Below are 16,033 nucleotides of genomic sequence, written 5' to 3' on the forward strand. Positions count from 1 at the left end.
CGCCGATAGAAAAGCAAACCGTAAACGATAAAATACGTAATTATGGCTGAGGTCGCATCAGCCTCTTATTTAGCTACTTATCGTTAAGGATTTGGAAAGGCCGGTGAACGGTTCGAACGCGATCCGATTTCGAATCCGAGACACAATTTTGGTAAAGTGTTCTAGATAAGTAGTATAGGTACGTAGCATGCGTAGGTTGTCGCTTACCGACTAAGTTATTCTGCTCGATCAAATCGTTTCCAGTCGGTCGGCTTCCGAGTTCCGAATTTCGACGTCTGGATCGAACAGTCGGAGAAACGATCGAGAGCGGAATGATCAAGATCGTGCAAAGAATTGAAAAGCTGTCGCAGCTACCGAGTCGACGCGATCCGCGTTCGCACTCGCAAACATCTACACGCGTGTACGTTGAACGAGCTTGCGAACTTGTGATTTTGGCGCGAAAAAAGAAAAAACTCGGATCTTGCGACGTTGACAAAAAATGGGGGAAAACAGGCAGAAATCGCAAATGTTCATCGTAAGCGAGTGAGAATTGCGAAAAACATGTCGGTGAACAGTGGGCTGATAACTTGATAACGAAACAAAGTGGGCCGATTCGATCGCGAATCTCTAATCTCGAATCTTGATTTTTCTCTCGAAAATCCTCGCAAGCAAAGAGACGAGCTACCAACATTAGTACATTTATTTACAAAAAGTATTCGCTTTTGGTACAATGACAATGCAATGTGAAAATGCGTGTTGCGTGCGTGCATGAGGGTTACCTTTATAGAAAATGCATACATAGCTAACATTCATACGAGAGCATTCTACGCAAAGACACTTGCGCTGTAGGGTGTTGTGACTAGATTCTTGACTCGGACTCGAGCTATACGTACGAACTGCCCAGTGATCGAAGAAAATGATGTTCGATGATACGATACGATCGTACGGGGGGGAAATGACTACGCGACACCGCTTCTCTGTACAAATTTCTCCGAAAGGAAATTAAGTTTGGGTATACGTGCTGAACCGTGTTTCGTTTTTTTCGGGTTTTTTTTTTTATTAACGAGAGAACAACAATTCCATAGAACTTTGGATCGAATAGAACGCTGGCTAGAATAAAATACCCTCTCTCCGATCGATAATTCAACTTTGTTAAAGATAACGCAACGGAGATCGAGTAATAGAAAAATACCAAGAGAGGGTTCAAGGTATGGAACGTGAGCCTAGAAGTTCTTTACTTTTTCTTCGTAGTTGTATCTGTATCTGTATCTGTATCTGTATCTGTATCTGCATCTGTATCTTTATCTGTATCTGTACCTGTATCTGTACCTGTATATGTACCTGTATCTGTATCTGTATCTGTACCTGTATCTGTATCTGTATCTGTATCTGTATCTGTATCTGTATCTGTATCTGTACCTGTACCCGTATCTGTATCTGTATCTGTATCTGTGTCTGTCTGTACTTGTATCGGTATCGGTATCGGTATCGGTATCGGTATCGGTATCGGTATCGGTATCGGTATAGGCGTCGGTATCGGTATCGGTATCGGTATCGGCGTCGGTATCGGTAATGGTATCGGTATTTGCATCGGTATATTTGTATTTCTGTGTATACGAACTTTTGTGCATGTAACTGTTTTAGAGTGTATCGTATGCATGTTTCAGTGTGTGGCTATGGGAGGCGAATAGAATCGATAAAATATAACAAGTGGACCAAACGAAAGATACATATATAGTAAGTGAAACGATTTTGTGGATCGAAACAGCCAAATAAAGAGAACGAGGAGAAGAATTTTCTAATCTAATTAATAATATATTACATGACACTTATCGATAGCAATAGTGATAATAATAACAATACTAATAATAGGAAGAAGAAGAAAAAGAAGAACGCTAATAATAGTAAGAATAATGATAATTATAATAGTTGCAACAGTCCGTAGTAGTGTTGGTGGTGGTGGTATTAGTAGTAATAGTAGCAAATGTAGTAGTAGCAGTATTAGTAGTAGTAGTAGTAGTAGTAGTAGTAGCAGTAGTAGTAGTAGTAGTAGTAGTCGTAGTGGGAGTAGTAGTAGTAGTAATCGTAGTATTAGTCGTAGTTGTAGTGGTAGTAGTAGTAGTAGTAGATGTAGTAGTAGTACTAGTAGTAGTAGTAGTAGTAGAAGTAGTAGTGGTAGTGGTAGTAGTAGTAGTAGTAGTAGTAGTAGTAGTAGTAGTAGTAGTAGTAGTAGTAGTAGGAGTAGTAGTAGTAGTAGTAGTAGTAGTAGTAGTAGTAGTAGTAGTAGTAGTAGTAGTAGTAGCAGTAGTAGTAGTAGTGGTAGTAGTAGTAGTAGTAGTAGTAGTAGTAGTAGTAGTAGTAGTAGTAGTAGTAGTAGTAGTAGTAGTAGTAGTAGTAGTAGTAGTAGTAGTAGTAGTAGTAGTAGTAGTAGTAGTAGTAGTAGTAGTAGTAGTAGTAGTAGTAGTAGTAGTAGTAGTAGTAGTAGTAGTAGCGGTAGTAGTAGTAGTGGTAGAAGTAGTGGTAGTAGTAGTAATAGTAGTAGTAATAGTAGTAGTAGTAGGTAGTAGTAGTAGTTAGTAATAGTAATAGTAGTAATAGTAAATATATTAATTGTAGTACCGTTAACATCGGCTGTAAGTACGCTACAACGATTTAACTTTGGTTTTGATAACATTTCACTACTCTCGGTTGTACGTCTTTTTGTTTAGCACGTTTGGGGCCAAAAAATAGCCTTCTCGTCGAAAGTGTAACGTCGAAAAACGTTGACGCTGCTTTGCGATTAACTGATACGGTTCATTTTATTGAAGGCCTCGAATAATTCTTTCCGACGTTCCGATGTAATTGGTTATGGGCCATTAATCGCCAAGATGCGCAACGTAACGCAACGCAACGTAATGCGACGCGACGCAACGCAACGCAACGCAACGATCGGGCATAAGAGAAGGAATAGATTTCAGGGAGAATCAAAGTTCCTTCGATCGCATCTAAAATAGTATCGATCCGTTCGCGCACCTTGCTATTAAACCTAGCACGAACCGTGATCGTAGAATCGTTCTTCCTTTTCATTCGTTTTTTTTTTTTCATTCCATCGATATTCTGTGAATCCCATGAAACGAGAAGCGACACTTATGTATTTACGCAATATACGCCTATACGAAGGCTACGAAAGGCATTTCTGATATGAAAGAACAAATTGCAACTGATGCGCGCGTTATTTCAAATTTCTCTATGTCGAATTAGTATCGGTAATTTGTAACGGGTAGTTCTACACGCGTACGCGCAAACGATTTCTGCCGAGAATGATCCAAGAAATTTGTTAAACGAGTCGGATCTAACGAATAAGAGCTTTGCATCGAGCTGCTCGCCGATGCTTCGTCGGTTTGGTTCGCACTCGTAAATCGTAAATCGTAAATCGTAAATCGTAAACCGTAAACCGTAAACCGTAAATCGTAAATCGTAATTCGTAAATCGTCAATCGTCAATCGTAAATCGTAAATCGTAGATAGTAAATCGTAACTCGTAATGTACGATTCGACGACGCATTACTGGACGCGCGCAATCGCGTTCCAACCTGTTAATTTACACGGTATAAAAATCTCCTTTCCTTTTCTCCTCGTATCCTTTTTACTAGAATATGTACAAAGAAACTGTTATCGACAACTGTTTTCGAATTCGCTAATGTAGAATATAGCACGCATTCTTCGTTTTTTTTTCCACCAAAGAATAGCCGCGCGAATGTTACGCATTCTTCCTATTATTATAACATCCGCTATACGTATAATACCTTTGTTTGTCGCCTCGTGCGCCGAACAAGAACAAAACGATCAAATCTATGTCAACCGGAAGACAGACACGATCTTTTAGAATTTTGACTTTCCGTTCGTTCGATCGTTCGATCGTTCGATCGTTCGATCGTTCGATCGTTCGTTCCGTTTATTCGGCGTTTCGAGGTGTTTTCCCCGTGTAAGTAAAGCCTTCTGGAACAATGAAACCACTCGTTAGGAAATTTCAATGATAACTGATTGTAACAAGATCGGAGAGCTCTCGACGGTCGATGCGACGTTTCTTCACTATAATGTTATCTTTTTAAGCTATGTAGTTTTTCTTCGCTACCGTCTATCGTCTGTCGACTGTCGACTATCGGTGAGCCGATCAACGCTGCATCCTCTTATCATCGATCGAATCGATCGGATCGATTCGTCTCACAATCACAACTCAACAAACCAAAACGATCAAGCTACCTGTTTTTGTTTTCAGCAGGCTTTGTATGGTCGAACGGTTCATGTACCGAAAAAATCAAACGGTGCTAATAATCCGGATACTATGCGATCCAAGGACACGGACGCGGCTAGTAGTAACACTCGGTACTCTTTGTCAGGTACAGATAGCATTTATACGAATACGTATACAAGAATCAGGATATGTTTAGAAATCGAGGTATAGTCTGATATGGCATCAATGTTGAACGTGTGCAATTAATCGGTCCCAAGTCGCGCCAGATTCTATCGGTTTTGAAACCTGTTGCCACTGAAAAACGTAAACGCGATTGTCCATAGAGCCGTCGATTAGAATATCGAAAGAAGCTGTTCGTTTCGTTGCGGAGACGCGATGATCGCAAGAATGCGTATTCCTACGAACGTCGCATCGTTCGTATTCTTGTTAGCACTCGTCTTAATCGCTTACCGAGAAAAAAATAACAATGAACCAGAACAAAAGATAGAACGGTTCTTCTGGACGAACGATCAAACGAATTTTACCCAAAAAGCTTTACCCAACAGCACGCCTGCGTTAAAGCAATTCAAATGATTCCTTCGATCGATCGTACCGAACAACGATTCTGCCGCGATGAATCGTGGTTCGGACAAATTCTAAGAATGTACTCTAATCGGTTTTGCCTCTTCTCTTTTTCACTTTCTTTCTTTCTCTCTCTCTCTCTCTCTCTCTTTCTTCTTTTGTTACGTTTACTCGCTCTTTCGCTCTCTCTTTCTCTCTCTCTCTCTCTCTCTCTCTCTCTCTCTCTCTCTCTCTCGCATGCTCTCGTTCGTTCGTTTATTCGCTCGCTCTTGTTCTTACACGTTCTTCCACAAGCCACTTTCTCTCCCCTTTTCTTCCCTCCCCTCCCCTTCTCAGCTATCTCTTTCTTTCTCTTTCTTGGTATGTATGTACATATGTATAGCCAAAAAAAAAAACGTAATAACTGAACGGAAAATACTTGTAAAACTGCTAGAACTTATGACGATAGTGAAACGATAAAAATAATATAATCTAATATCGACAGTGAGAGTGGCAATGAAGGTGGCGATTTTGACGATTTTCATGACGACAACGACGACAACGACGACGGTAGTCTGATGATGATGATTGATGATGATGATGATGATCATGATGATGATGATGCTGATGATGATGGTGGTAATGACGATAACAATGGTGTAACAAGAATAATAATAATTACAGTGATTAGAACCAACTGCCTCCACTGAATTTCGTAGAAAGACCACCGATGCCTTTGCCGAACATACTGCCAACTTTTCCGACAACGTTCGATGTAACGTTGCTGATGTTAGCCACGTAGTTTGCGTCTTCGCCGGCAACGTTCTCGACGATCGTCACCTTCGTCTTCGGGCGCTCCTCGTCGTCGTTACCATTTTCCGAAAGCCCCCTTCGACAAGCAAAATATAGAAACGTACCGAGCGATCGGGATTATCGGGACTATCGGAACTATCGAGAGTGTCGGTTTACACCGTGCACATCGGTAATCCAATACTTACTCTTCATTCTGAGCGCTCATGGTTAAGGCACAAGTCGCTTCTTCCGTTTGCATCCTCTTGGATACAACCTGATATGGCTCCGAATTCAGTTTCTCTTCTGTGACACCCTGCAGCTCGAAATCGGAGTAAATCTTCTTCACTATATGAGCGAGACACGTACATTGATACAAATGCAAGCTGCACTCCGGTCTTTCCATCAACCAGTTGCACAGCATCTGAATTTGTGCGGCGTACCATTGCTGCGGAAACGGAACGAGAAGGGCACTGCGTTTAGCGGTAAGAATGAAGAAAGGAGGAGAGAACTGTGATCGATCGTTTCGACTTACCTCGAAACACGTCAGAATCCATAAATCGTCCATGACTTTGCCGCGAACCTGATCCATGCAGTTTCGCGTAAAACTGACGTAGGCCTGGCCCATTTCCTTCCCGCTTCCTGACACCTTCTGAAAGCAAATTATTTTACAAGAGGAATGCGAGTTAGCATCGCGTCGCATCGACCAGCAAAAGGACAATCGATTACCGTGAAGCTAAGAATGGAACCTATAAAAGATCCTTCGTCGTAACGGGATAACTTGGACAATGTCGTTTCCAGCACCGAGATCAGTTTGTTCGTCATCCCCTGGGTCATGGCGGCTGAGGTTTTCTCGATCAAGTCGTCGATTTTCGCGTGATAATTGTGCTGCAAAGCAAAACGAAACTCGAATGATATCGTACGATCGAGGTGTTCCATTCGACGACAGCTTTATAGCTTTTTATAAAGAGAATTCGAAAAAAACAACGCAACGTCGACTTACCACATCGACCCCGTCGATCGTACACAAACACAAGTTCTGCTTTTTCGCGTCCAAGATAACGTTGATCATCGCGCACATTTCCGACGGAATGATATAGTCCGTCGAAGTGAATGTTACGCCTCTCTTCAGCCACTGTTGGAAAGCGGTGTCGGTCCGTTGAATACACGACTCGATCATGTCGCAAGCCATCAAGGTCAGCCTCTGTTCCAAATGTTGCCGAAACTCTTGATCCGGCCAGTGGAGATCGCGAATGAAAGATTGCAGGGCGTCCAGCTTCCAGAAGAGTTCCTCGGACGTGGCGCATCCGTTTCCTTTGATCTCCCACCGTTCCTTCTCGAACCCTTTCTGGATCGACTGAGCGATCGACGTCTCCATCAGGTCCACGTAACGCACGACCAGCGGTGCGAACGTGTCGCGCAGATGTTGATGAAACCTACCGTTCTTCAAGTTGTCTGCAAGCGAGAAGCAAACGGCAGGACCGTCGATCAAAGGACGGTGGGAATGGAAATGGAAACGATGAAAGATACAATGAAAGGCGGAAGCAAGGAGGAGGGTGGAGAAAAAGCAGAAGATCAGGTTTTGTTCATCGCATCGTATCGCGTCGCATCGCGCATTATCGCATTGTCGTGTTTTATCGGTTCGAACTGTTCGAAGAAACTCGGTTCTACCGTATCGACTCACCGTCTTCTCTCAAGTAATCGTTCAAGATCTTAAACAGCGGAAAGCTGTCCCACGTGTCCGGCGGTTGTTCAACGAGCACCTTGTTCATGTCTTCGGCGAACAACGACCAGAAGATCTCGGCGTGCTCCACCATGAGCTCGCTAAACCAGGCGAACGCCTGCGGTACAGTGTAGTAGGAGCGGATCGTGAAAATATTGGACGTCACACATGTACGGAGGGCGCATTTCGTCTAACTCAGGGCGATGGGTGCGCCACCCTGAGTAAGGAATCCTCGAAGATCGACTTTCTCGAATGATTTTAACGATTTCCAACGATTTCAACGAATTCAATGGGACCGCGCGACATTTTTCGAGGCTACCGTTTGCCGAAGATATCAACGCCCCCTTCGAGAATTCCGAGAAACAACGTTAGATTCTAGAAATCCAACTAATACCTCCGAGTAATGTTCCCCGTTTTGCTGAAGCAGATCCACGCACATTTCGGACAGGTGTATAAGATCTTCGAGCTTCTTGCTAGGAGGAACGCACACGTCGCTGCTCAAATCGTCCTCGATCTTTGCCTCGGCGGAGAGTTTCGTGTAATTAACGAGAGCCGCGGTTTCCAGGCAATTCTTGATCAAGTTCTTCACCTCTTCGGGAGCCACGGGAGTGACGCCGTCCTTCATCATCACTCGTTCCAAAAGCGACAAAGTAGCCTTCAACGCGCCCTCCGGTCGGCCGAACGGGAAGCTATACCTGTTGGATGAAAAATCCCGATCGATTGAAATCCCTGCTCTCGTTCGAGTTCGAAACGCCAAAAGAAATATCGAAATGTTATACCTGAAATTGGTGATTTGATTTTCAAGAATCTGCCGCAGCCTCTCCTTGATCTCCTGAAACTTTTCCTTCTCCTCGTAGGTAATGGATCCGACGCTGTCGGTCCTGTTTCCGTAGACGTGAGTGGCGCAAAACGCGAAGCTAAAGTGCACCAGGGTCGGGTCTATCATGAGCCCTCTATCGATTCTGTCCAGCAGATCGCTCAAGTAACACAAATGTCGAAAACATCCTCGCACACCGTACCTATGACAAACGCGAAACGTAACGAAACGAAACGAATAGTTAAAAATCTGTTGAAGAACTGATCGTGTCGCCTACCTAGCAAAGTACTCGTCCAAGACGAACAATTGACCAGGCGAGAACCAGCCTAGAGAACAATACGGATCGTTTAGTCGGTAATCCAGAATCAAATTCTGGAGAAACTTGAAAAGACCGTGGTGGTCGAATTTGCAAGGATCCGCGCTAATGTAGTCCTCCATGCCATGTTTCTTCGCTCTATCGTCACCCTGCAGCTTGTTGCCAGAATTTTTATCGACCACCGAGACTTGGGGGGTAGGTTTGTGCGACTGACCGGTCGCCCTGTACATAACCATCACCCACGTTTGACACTCGTTCTCGTCGTCCGATGCGAACACAATGGTATCGCCGTCGCGAACAGCATTGAAATAATATCTATAAGACAAACAACATAGAACAAAGGACGTCGACTAGTTCGGCTTCTACTTGGATCTACCCTAGGCGCTAGCATATCTACTTGCCTGCCACCGTCCAAGTTCGCGCCGAACATGATGTTGGCTGAAACCGGTGTGGTGTAGTCGACAGTGTAACCATCGAGTTGCATCATTTCCGACGGCTCGTTTCTTTTCTCTTTGTACGAGCACATCGCGAACGTGTATTGCGAGACTTGGACCAGCACGTGGTAACGTTTCTTCCACTTTTTCCAAACGGATTTGCCTATCGCGTAAAGGTAGCCGCAATGTTTCATATTGAACGGTTTATCCATTCGACAGCTGATCCTTATTCGAAGATCTTGGTCGGGGCAATTCTTCGTAACCGTCATCCGATACCACTCCGGTTGTTTCGAAGCGAACGGCGTCGGCTTTATAATTACTTTGCCCAGCTCCTTGTCCTCGAGCGCCAATATCGCCGAGTTCTCGGTGTACAATCGGACCTTGACCACCGGCAGCGGGTACGTGGTAGTGAAGTCGGCCTGCGTCTCCCACCTGAAAATTGCTTCCAGCTTTCGCTCGTCGTCGTCTCTAACAAAAACCTCTGAAACGCGTTTTTCTCTACCGCTCTACTCACATGGGTTTCGATGCCTCTGCGTGATCCGTCACCAATTTCTTGCTACCCTCGACTTCCATCGTGCAGTAAACAATCTTATTAGGCGGCAAATTCTTCAGGCCTCGAACTTCGATCACGACCACCGCCAACTGGAAAGTCAGACCGACGTCCATTTTCGTCAGCTGAAGCTCGGTGTCGGCCGCGTCGCTCTCCAATTTCGAGAGAGAACCTTGACCACGGCAGCGGGAACGTTCGCGACGGTGGTTGTAACGTTTCAATTTCGGTAGCCCGTACTTTCCGTCTATCGAACCCTTCGAGACCGGCAACGACTCCAAATTAGCCATTAGCAGGTTGATGGATGACTTCAGCTCCTCGATGTAAAGCGATTCCATCTCCTTCAGGAGTAGCTTGGGCATGAGCTTGCGATTCTACGGAAAGAAAATAATTGTGAGGGCGATCGATCGAGCGTGAAACGCGGCTAGAACGAACAACGAACAGTACCTTCTCCATTTCGTTCACTTTTTGAAGACGACCGTCCAGCTCCCGTCTAATGGCGGCAGCTTGTTCGTCGGCCGAATCCAAGAGGAGGGCGCTGAACAGAAGCTGATGCTCGAATTTCTTGATACCAAGAATTTGCTGGAACATGTCGTACAGCTGTTCCTTGGACAATATCATCTCGGAAATCAGAGACTGCTGTTGCATCCTGGAGGGCCTTTTCGTCTCCTCGTCGCCCGTACCTTTCATGATACAATCGAACTTGGCCAGCCAAGACGTAAGCACAGTCTCCTTGCTCAACCCGTTCATCTCTGGAAGCCGTCGGACGCGTATTTCGATGTTCTTCTTGAATACCTCGCGAAAATCGAGCAGCGAGCAAGCGCCGCTCTGCACCATCTGAACCACTCTATCCGACGTTAAGAATACATCGTAGTAGTTCTGTATGGCGAAGCGGAACGCTTCGTCCGCCATTATTTGCGTCTCGCCCTTCAAGAAACTCTGCGAGCCGTGAGAAAAACAAGAAACCTTTAAGTCCCGAGCCTTCGCGAGCTTTCGCGAGCCTTCGCGAGCCTTCGCAAGAATCAGAATCTTTTCGCGGAACAACCAAACGGAAAGAACGTGTACTCGCATGTGTGTCGCTCACCTGAAAGCGAGAGCATGTCGTCTCCAGTTGCTGCTTGGTCACTTTTAGTTGTCGCCTGGGCATGTCCAACGGCTGTTTCGCATTGAACGGATAAGAGATGCATCTCGACACGAACACGTACACTTGGATCCTAGTCTTCCTCTCTTCTTCCTCGCGCTCCTGTTTATCCTGGATAGAATCGTTTAAGACGGTGATCGTCGATATCCGAGAGAGAGCAAGATAATTTGCTTACCTGCAAATTCGCTTCGGTTTTCTCGCTGGCGACCGAAGGCGAAGGACTGGTGGGCCTCTGAGAGTAGTTGGCCGCGTCCTGCGTGGCGGACATCGACGGCGACAACGAGTTTCTGCCCGCGGCGAGGCTCGAGGCGTCCCGAGCGGACGCGAGCTCCTGCGCGCCGCCCCGAGGAGTCCCGATGGGCCCGTGGCTGGACCCTCCGGGGGACGCGGTCCCCGAGGCCAACGAGCTGATACTTCCGCTCGCGGGGCCCGAGGCACCTCCGAGGTTTCCGCCCGGCCCGATCTGTCGTCGCGAGCTGTACGAGCTGCCGCTTCCGCCGCGAACTCCACCGCCTCCGCTTCCACCTCCACCCCCGGCTCCCACATCCTTAGGATCCTTCTTCTCATCGTCGCTCTCCTCCGATGAACTAGGATCTATCATCTCGTTCTCCTAGGACCTCCCCCAAGGAGGCCTAGCGTGGTCACGAGTCCGTCGCCGTTCCCGATGCTTGAATTCGAAACAGAAATAGCCAAAAATGGAGGGAAATTCACAGAAACGACCAACCTGAAGGGCCCAGGATAGTCACGTGACTTTTTCAGAGTCAGCAGGTCGGTAACTGTTGTATAATTTCCATTCACAGCCTTCAGCCACTGTCTTAAGGGGGCCGGCAGGCATTTGGCCTTGACTGTCACGCTATGTTACGCTGTGCCTTTTTTTTCTAGACATTTTACGTCTTAAATAAGTAAGTAATCAATTAAAAATGCATACCACCGTGTTTGTACATGTCTTTGCTACGTCTGTATAGAGCCTTTTTTTCGATACGAACACTAAATCTCTCGAAATTAAGAGAATCTCTCAGCGGCAGTCATCTTGTGACGTCATACTTGCTGCAGAATTCGAATTTTCTGCCGAATATTACAAATTACACCACGATGAGGTAGAAATTCGCAATTTGGGCTCTATACAGACATAGATTGGACTTTTAGGAAACACAATTGACCACTTCTAAACTGCTCGTTGCGATATTGAAGCGGCAGTTTGTCTAGATTTTGACCCTTGCATACGTATATGGATTTCAAACCATGCCGGCCCCCTTAAGATCCGTCTTGGTCTTGATCCGATGGGTCTCAAGTCTGTGACTAAACTTGTCACATTTTTTGCTCTGTATTATCAATATTATGGATTCTGACACCAGAAAGGTGCTTAAAGTTTTTGGCTTTATTTCGCAGAGAATCAAGACAAGATATAGCTCAATTTGTAGCCGAAGATATTTTCTAGCGCGCGCTACTCTCGATTTCATCCAGAAAACTCAACCAATGGCATAAAAATGCTTGGATTCCACGGCATGCACATCGTTAATTTTTGGCCTACTTCTATCGCTTATATTACCAAATATCTGCATAATCTCGTCAACTCATGACCAGCGCACGCTAGATTGAACCTTTCTCTTTCGAACGAGCCCTTTCCCATCGGAAAATATTCTCATATAAGGTCGAAAGGTTGGGGCACGTAAAACCCTTTTTTCGCCTATTTTTGTCGGTAACGTGGTCACTCTACCTTACCGCGAATCTACGGAGCCTTCACTAGATTCACAGGATCCGTCTAAATGACGGACTCGACGTTTTAAATTTACAATTATTGAGTGTGCAAGGACACACTTGCGAAGAATTGTTCAATAGGCTCGTTTCTTTGTGCACTTATTACAATAAAAATGGCCGAAAATCTGAATAACTACAACTTTGTTATTTCTACAACGTAGAATAGTCACTTTTAGTGCTCCGTAAACCTACTGGTAAATAGAACGGCTTCTTTAAAATCCGACCGACCCTCCTCTTTCGAATGAGCCCTTTCCCACAGGAAAATATTCTCCTACAAGTATTTTTCGCCTATTTTTGTCGGTAACGTGGTCACTCTACCTTATCGCGAATCTACGGAGTCTCGGTACTTACCTAGAAAACTGATCCCCATTCCCAGTATCATAATATTCCAAGTATTGCTACATTTTTCACAGAACCGTTCCGTACAATCAAATTGGAACACGGTTCGTAATCTAGACTCGACTCCGAACACCCGTATACACAAACTTTTTACCTTCTAACCCAGATATGCAAATATTTCAGGAGCAACGTCGATAAGCTGTCGCGACCAGCCGCGTGGAACAGCCGTTTCAACATTTTCAGAAGCTAACTTCCTTTTTCCGCGGCATTCGCGGACAGAATCTTCCCTTCGGAACGAAAAATTCAACGGAATCTATCGCCTTCGTCACAGCTATACGTTATACGACCCCGAGCAGCGTTTGGCGCGTGTTGGGGGACGTGTATACGTGTACGTGTACTTTGAAGTTGACGTGGACGCGTACTCGAACGAAGCCACCAAGTTCGGTGTATCATCGGCGTCCGTCCCTTCTTCTCTACGAACGATCGATCGATCCGACAAATTGGCTCTAGACTTCCTATCCCAGTCGAGCGGGAATCGTCTGTTTCGCGTTCATCAAATGTACCCTTGAAAACGTTTTCCCACCCGAAACGTGGGCTAGCGTTTTTCCTTCTCCATCTCTCTTTGTGTAGTTTCGTCGTGTCATTGGAAACGCATCTCGATTCTGGATAGCGGTTCTATCTAGATGAAACAACGTCCGAATTGAAACTCCATCGTGCCGAGAGCAGCATTGTTGCTCGTACCTACATAGGTTTCGAACCGTGTACATCGCGGAAAACTATCCTCGCATCGGTCATGAAACGACATAAATAAGCAGATCGATCGTACAATAATGCACGCGCGCGGTACCGTTGCGTCGCGCGTCGTGTCGTGTCGTGTCGCGTCGCGTGACGTCGCGTCCCGTCGAGTCACGTCGCCAGCATGTTCGCGATAAAATTTCCTCTCGTGGTTCGCGTACAGGTCACACACAGGTACGTCTATCGACTCTGCAGCGGAGACTACAGCGAGAGGAAACTTCCAAAGCTTTCGTTCGAGTGTCTTCGAACGATTGAACGAATTGAACAGACAACACCGGCTACCTACGTGGCCGAATATCGAACGTTCTCAATCACCCAACGCGCTCGTTATATTATCTCAAAGCGATGCGGATACGTTTGAACAACATTTCAAAAGTCGAGACGCGCGACGTTCGTTGCGTTTACCCGCTTCCGTTTAGATTGGCCTCCCCCTGTTCCGGGAAGAACCGATAACAATCCTCACGGACGTCGAGCAAACCAATCAGCATTTTCATTAACGAATTACAACAAGGCGACCGATACAGCAAACCAAGCGTTTCCACACAGCGTTTCTGGTTAAACAAAGAGACATTAACGTTGCTCGCATTCCCTTCGACGGCATCCATTTTTTCCGCAACGCGTGCAGTCCTATCTAGCCCGAAGCGTATTTCTTTCATCATATTCTTTCACCTCGAGTCGAACGTTTGCTCGCTGATTGAAAACGAAACGCGTTTCGATCGATCATCGAGTTGCACCGACGCGATCACATGACTTTGTCAAAGCTTGCAAAATGGTTAATGTAAAACGCGCGGAAACTCGATGTTTCATGATTGCGGAGTAGGTTATCGTCAAGTAGGCTGGGTTTGTCGAGAAACCAAAAAATTACGACGAAAATCTCTCTCTCTCTCTACTTGTTGGAGCCAAATCCTATCTCTCGTTCATTTCGCACCCCCTTCCCCCCCCCCACCCTTCCTCTACCCGGCCTGTTGTTTCTGCACCTCGTTCCTTTGCTCCTCCTACGCTCCCTCCCTCCGCTCCTCACCCTGACCCTTTACATCACTCTTATAATCTTTCTCCTTCTTTACTCCCCCCTCGACAACTCTCGCGCCCCTTCCCCCGCTCCACCCCCTCCTCCCCTCGCGTTCTATGCTCGCTCACCCTCGTTCTACCCAGCACCTTTTCTCTCGTTCACCCTCGATCACTTTCCAGTTCGCTTTCTCGTTTTACTTCGTGCATGCGCGCGCTATATAGCATTCGCGATCGTTATTGCGAGTCAAACCGAAACCAACCTTTTTCAAAGAACACGCGACCACGATGACCGTGAACGTCGGCAAATCATTCCGCGATCATGTTATTCCGTCGAAATACGTTGAAAGACGGTCCTCGGAACGGGGTTATCGGTACTCGCCTTGGACCCGTCTGAAACACAAGCTGGAGAAACGAATTCCGCAAACAGCGGAGTCACCGGCAATCTTTTCACCACCTTACAGCTATAAAATTTTCTTCATTTTTGTTACGTTCGAACGAGGCTTGGTGAGAGTGGACGGATAGACTCTCGACGACCACAGCAAACCGGCGAACCCGACCGTCTCTGCTCGTCAACTGACCAACCGTTCGAACGGCGCTAACGACGCCGGCGCCGTCGCCAACACCGACGCCGACGCCGACGCTGACGCCGACCAGAAACCGTTTGCAACGACATAGGCAGGCTTCTGGATTTAAAGACGAGAAAAGAGTAGGGAAGAGGGGTGGGGGGAGGTGCGGAGAGCATGCAAGAAACCAAAAGAAAAACGGAGTCGATGGAATCCACGAAAAATAACAAGAACAAGGTGAACACGACTCGGAAACGATTAAACGTCCGTGCGAAACGTTGATGCGTTTCGCCGAAACATTGGAGAATTAGTTGGACGTCTGAAAGATGACAACGACCGACCTCGTCAAACGAAAATAGAAACGGGAGAAAATGGGAACAATAAAGAATGAAAATTTCAAGAGTATACATATACATATGTATTGCGCAAAATTGACCAGAGGGAGGGAGAGAGAAAACGAAATAGAAAGGGAAAAGAATAAAGAAAATAAATGAAATGGAACGAGACAGATATTTCGCTTTCGATGTAGATAAAAAGGGGAGAACGAAGTCGCGAATAACGTGGGTGTGTCGAAGGAGGGGTAAGCAACGGTAGGGTCGAAGCAAGGATAACTTCTAGACAGGAACGAGCGGTAGTGGGCCATCGATCGGTTGCGCACGGTCGTCGATGCTGACCGAATCTCAGGACCGGCTGCGATGCAGCCGCGTTTACCGCCACTATCGATGGAGCGACTATCCGACTTTCAGCGCGTCGCATCGCGTACTTTTCCGTTGCGTTCCGTTGAGTTTCGCCGCGTTGCGTTTCCGTATGCCCTTGCGCTCAGGTTCATTTCATGATCAACAACTGCAACTGCAACTGCAACTACGATTTCATTCGCATGTTACGCTGTCCTCGTATCAATCAGAAGCAAAAACTAGTCGTGTCGACTTTTCGCAGACTATTTCACGTCGAATCGAAATTACTGAATATCGACGAATGCGTTTCGTCGTAAGCTGTAATTCTGTTCCTGGTCTTTCTACAAAGTATTTCTGCGAAAAAGAAAACAAATGGT

The 16,033-nt window shown here is 46.0% G+C and overlaps 1 protein-coding gene across 3 annotated transcripts; it reads right to left on the reverse strand.

Annotated features, from left to right (window-relative positions):
- Positions 1 to 661: 661 nt before the first annotated feature.
- Positions 662 to 15,006, reverse strand: Cadps (calcium-dependent secretion activator 1). Of its 3 annotated transcripts, none has more exons than XM_076785638.1 (17): positions 14,680 to 15,006; positions 10,695 to 11,186; positions 10,463 to 10,630; positions 9,826 to 10,317; positions 9,346 to 9,752; positions 8,799 to 9,263; positions 8,359 to 8,712; positions 8,044 to 8,283; positions 7,659 to 7,959; positions 7,226 to 7,382; positions 6,545 to 6,996; positions 6,271 to 6,429; positions 6,077 to 6,193; positions 5,751 to 5,989; positions 5,435 to 5,641; positions 3,892 to 3,956; positions 662 to 3,859 (listed from the first exon to the last, which is right to left on the reverse strand). In XM_076785638.1, the coding sequence occupies exons 2-15, from the start codon at positions 11,118 to 11,120 to the stop codon at positions 5,440 to 5,442; spliced, it is 4,179 nt and encodes a 1,392-aa protein (XP_076641753.1). In that variant the 5' UTR covers positions 11,121 to 11,186; positions 14,680 to 15,006; the 3' UTR covers positions 662 to 3,859; positions 3,892 to 3,956; positions 5,435 to 5,439. The 3 variants fall into 3 exon arrangements, with proteins under 3 accessions (XP_076641753.1, XP_076641752.1, XP_076641751.1); XM_076785637.1 differs by having other exon boundaries at positions 6,077 to 6,190; positions 7,226 to 7,392; positions 7,657 to 7,959; XM_076785636.1 differs by having other exon boundaries at positions 7,226 to 7,392; positions 7,657 to 7,959.
- Positions 15,007 to 16,033: the final 1,027 nt, after the last annotated feature.

Source organism: Halictus rubicundus, chromosome 3, assembly GCF_050948215.1.
Source record: "Halictus rubicundus isolate RS-2024b chromosome 3, iyHalRubi1_principal, whole genome shotgun sequence".
NCBI classification, from domain to species: domain Eukaryota; kingdom Metazoa; phylum Arthropoda; class Insecta; order Hymenoptera; family Halictidae; genus Halictus; species Halictus rubicundus.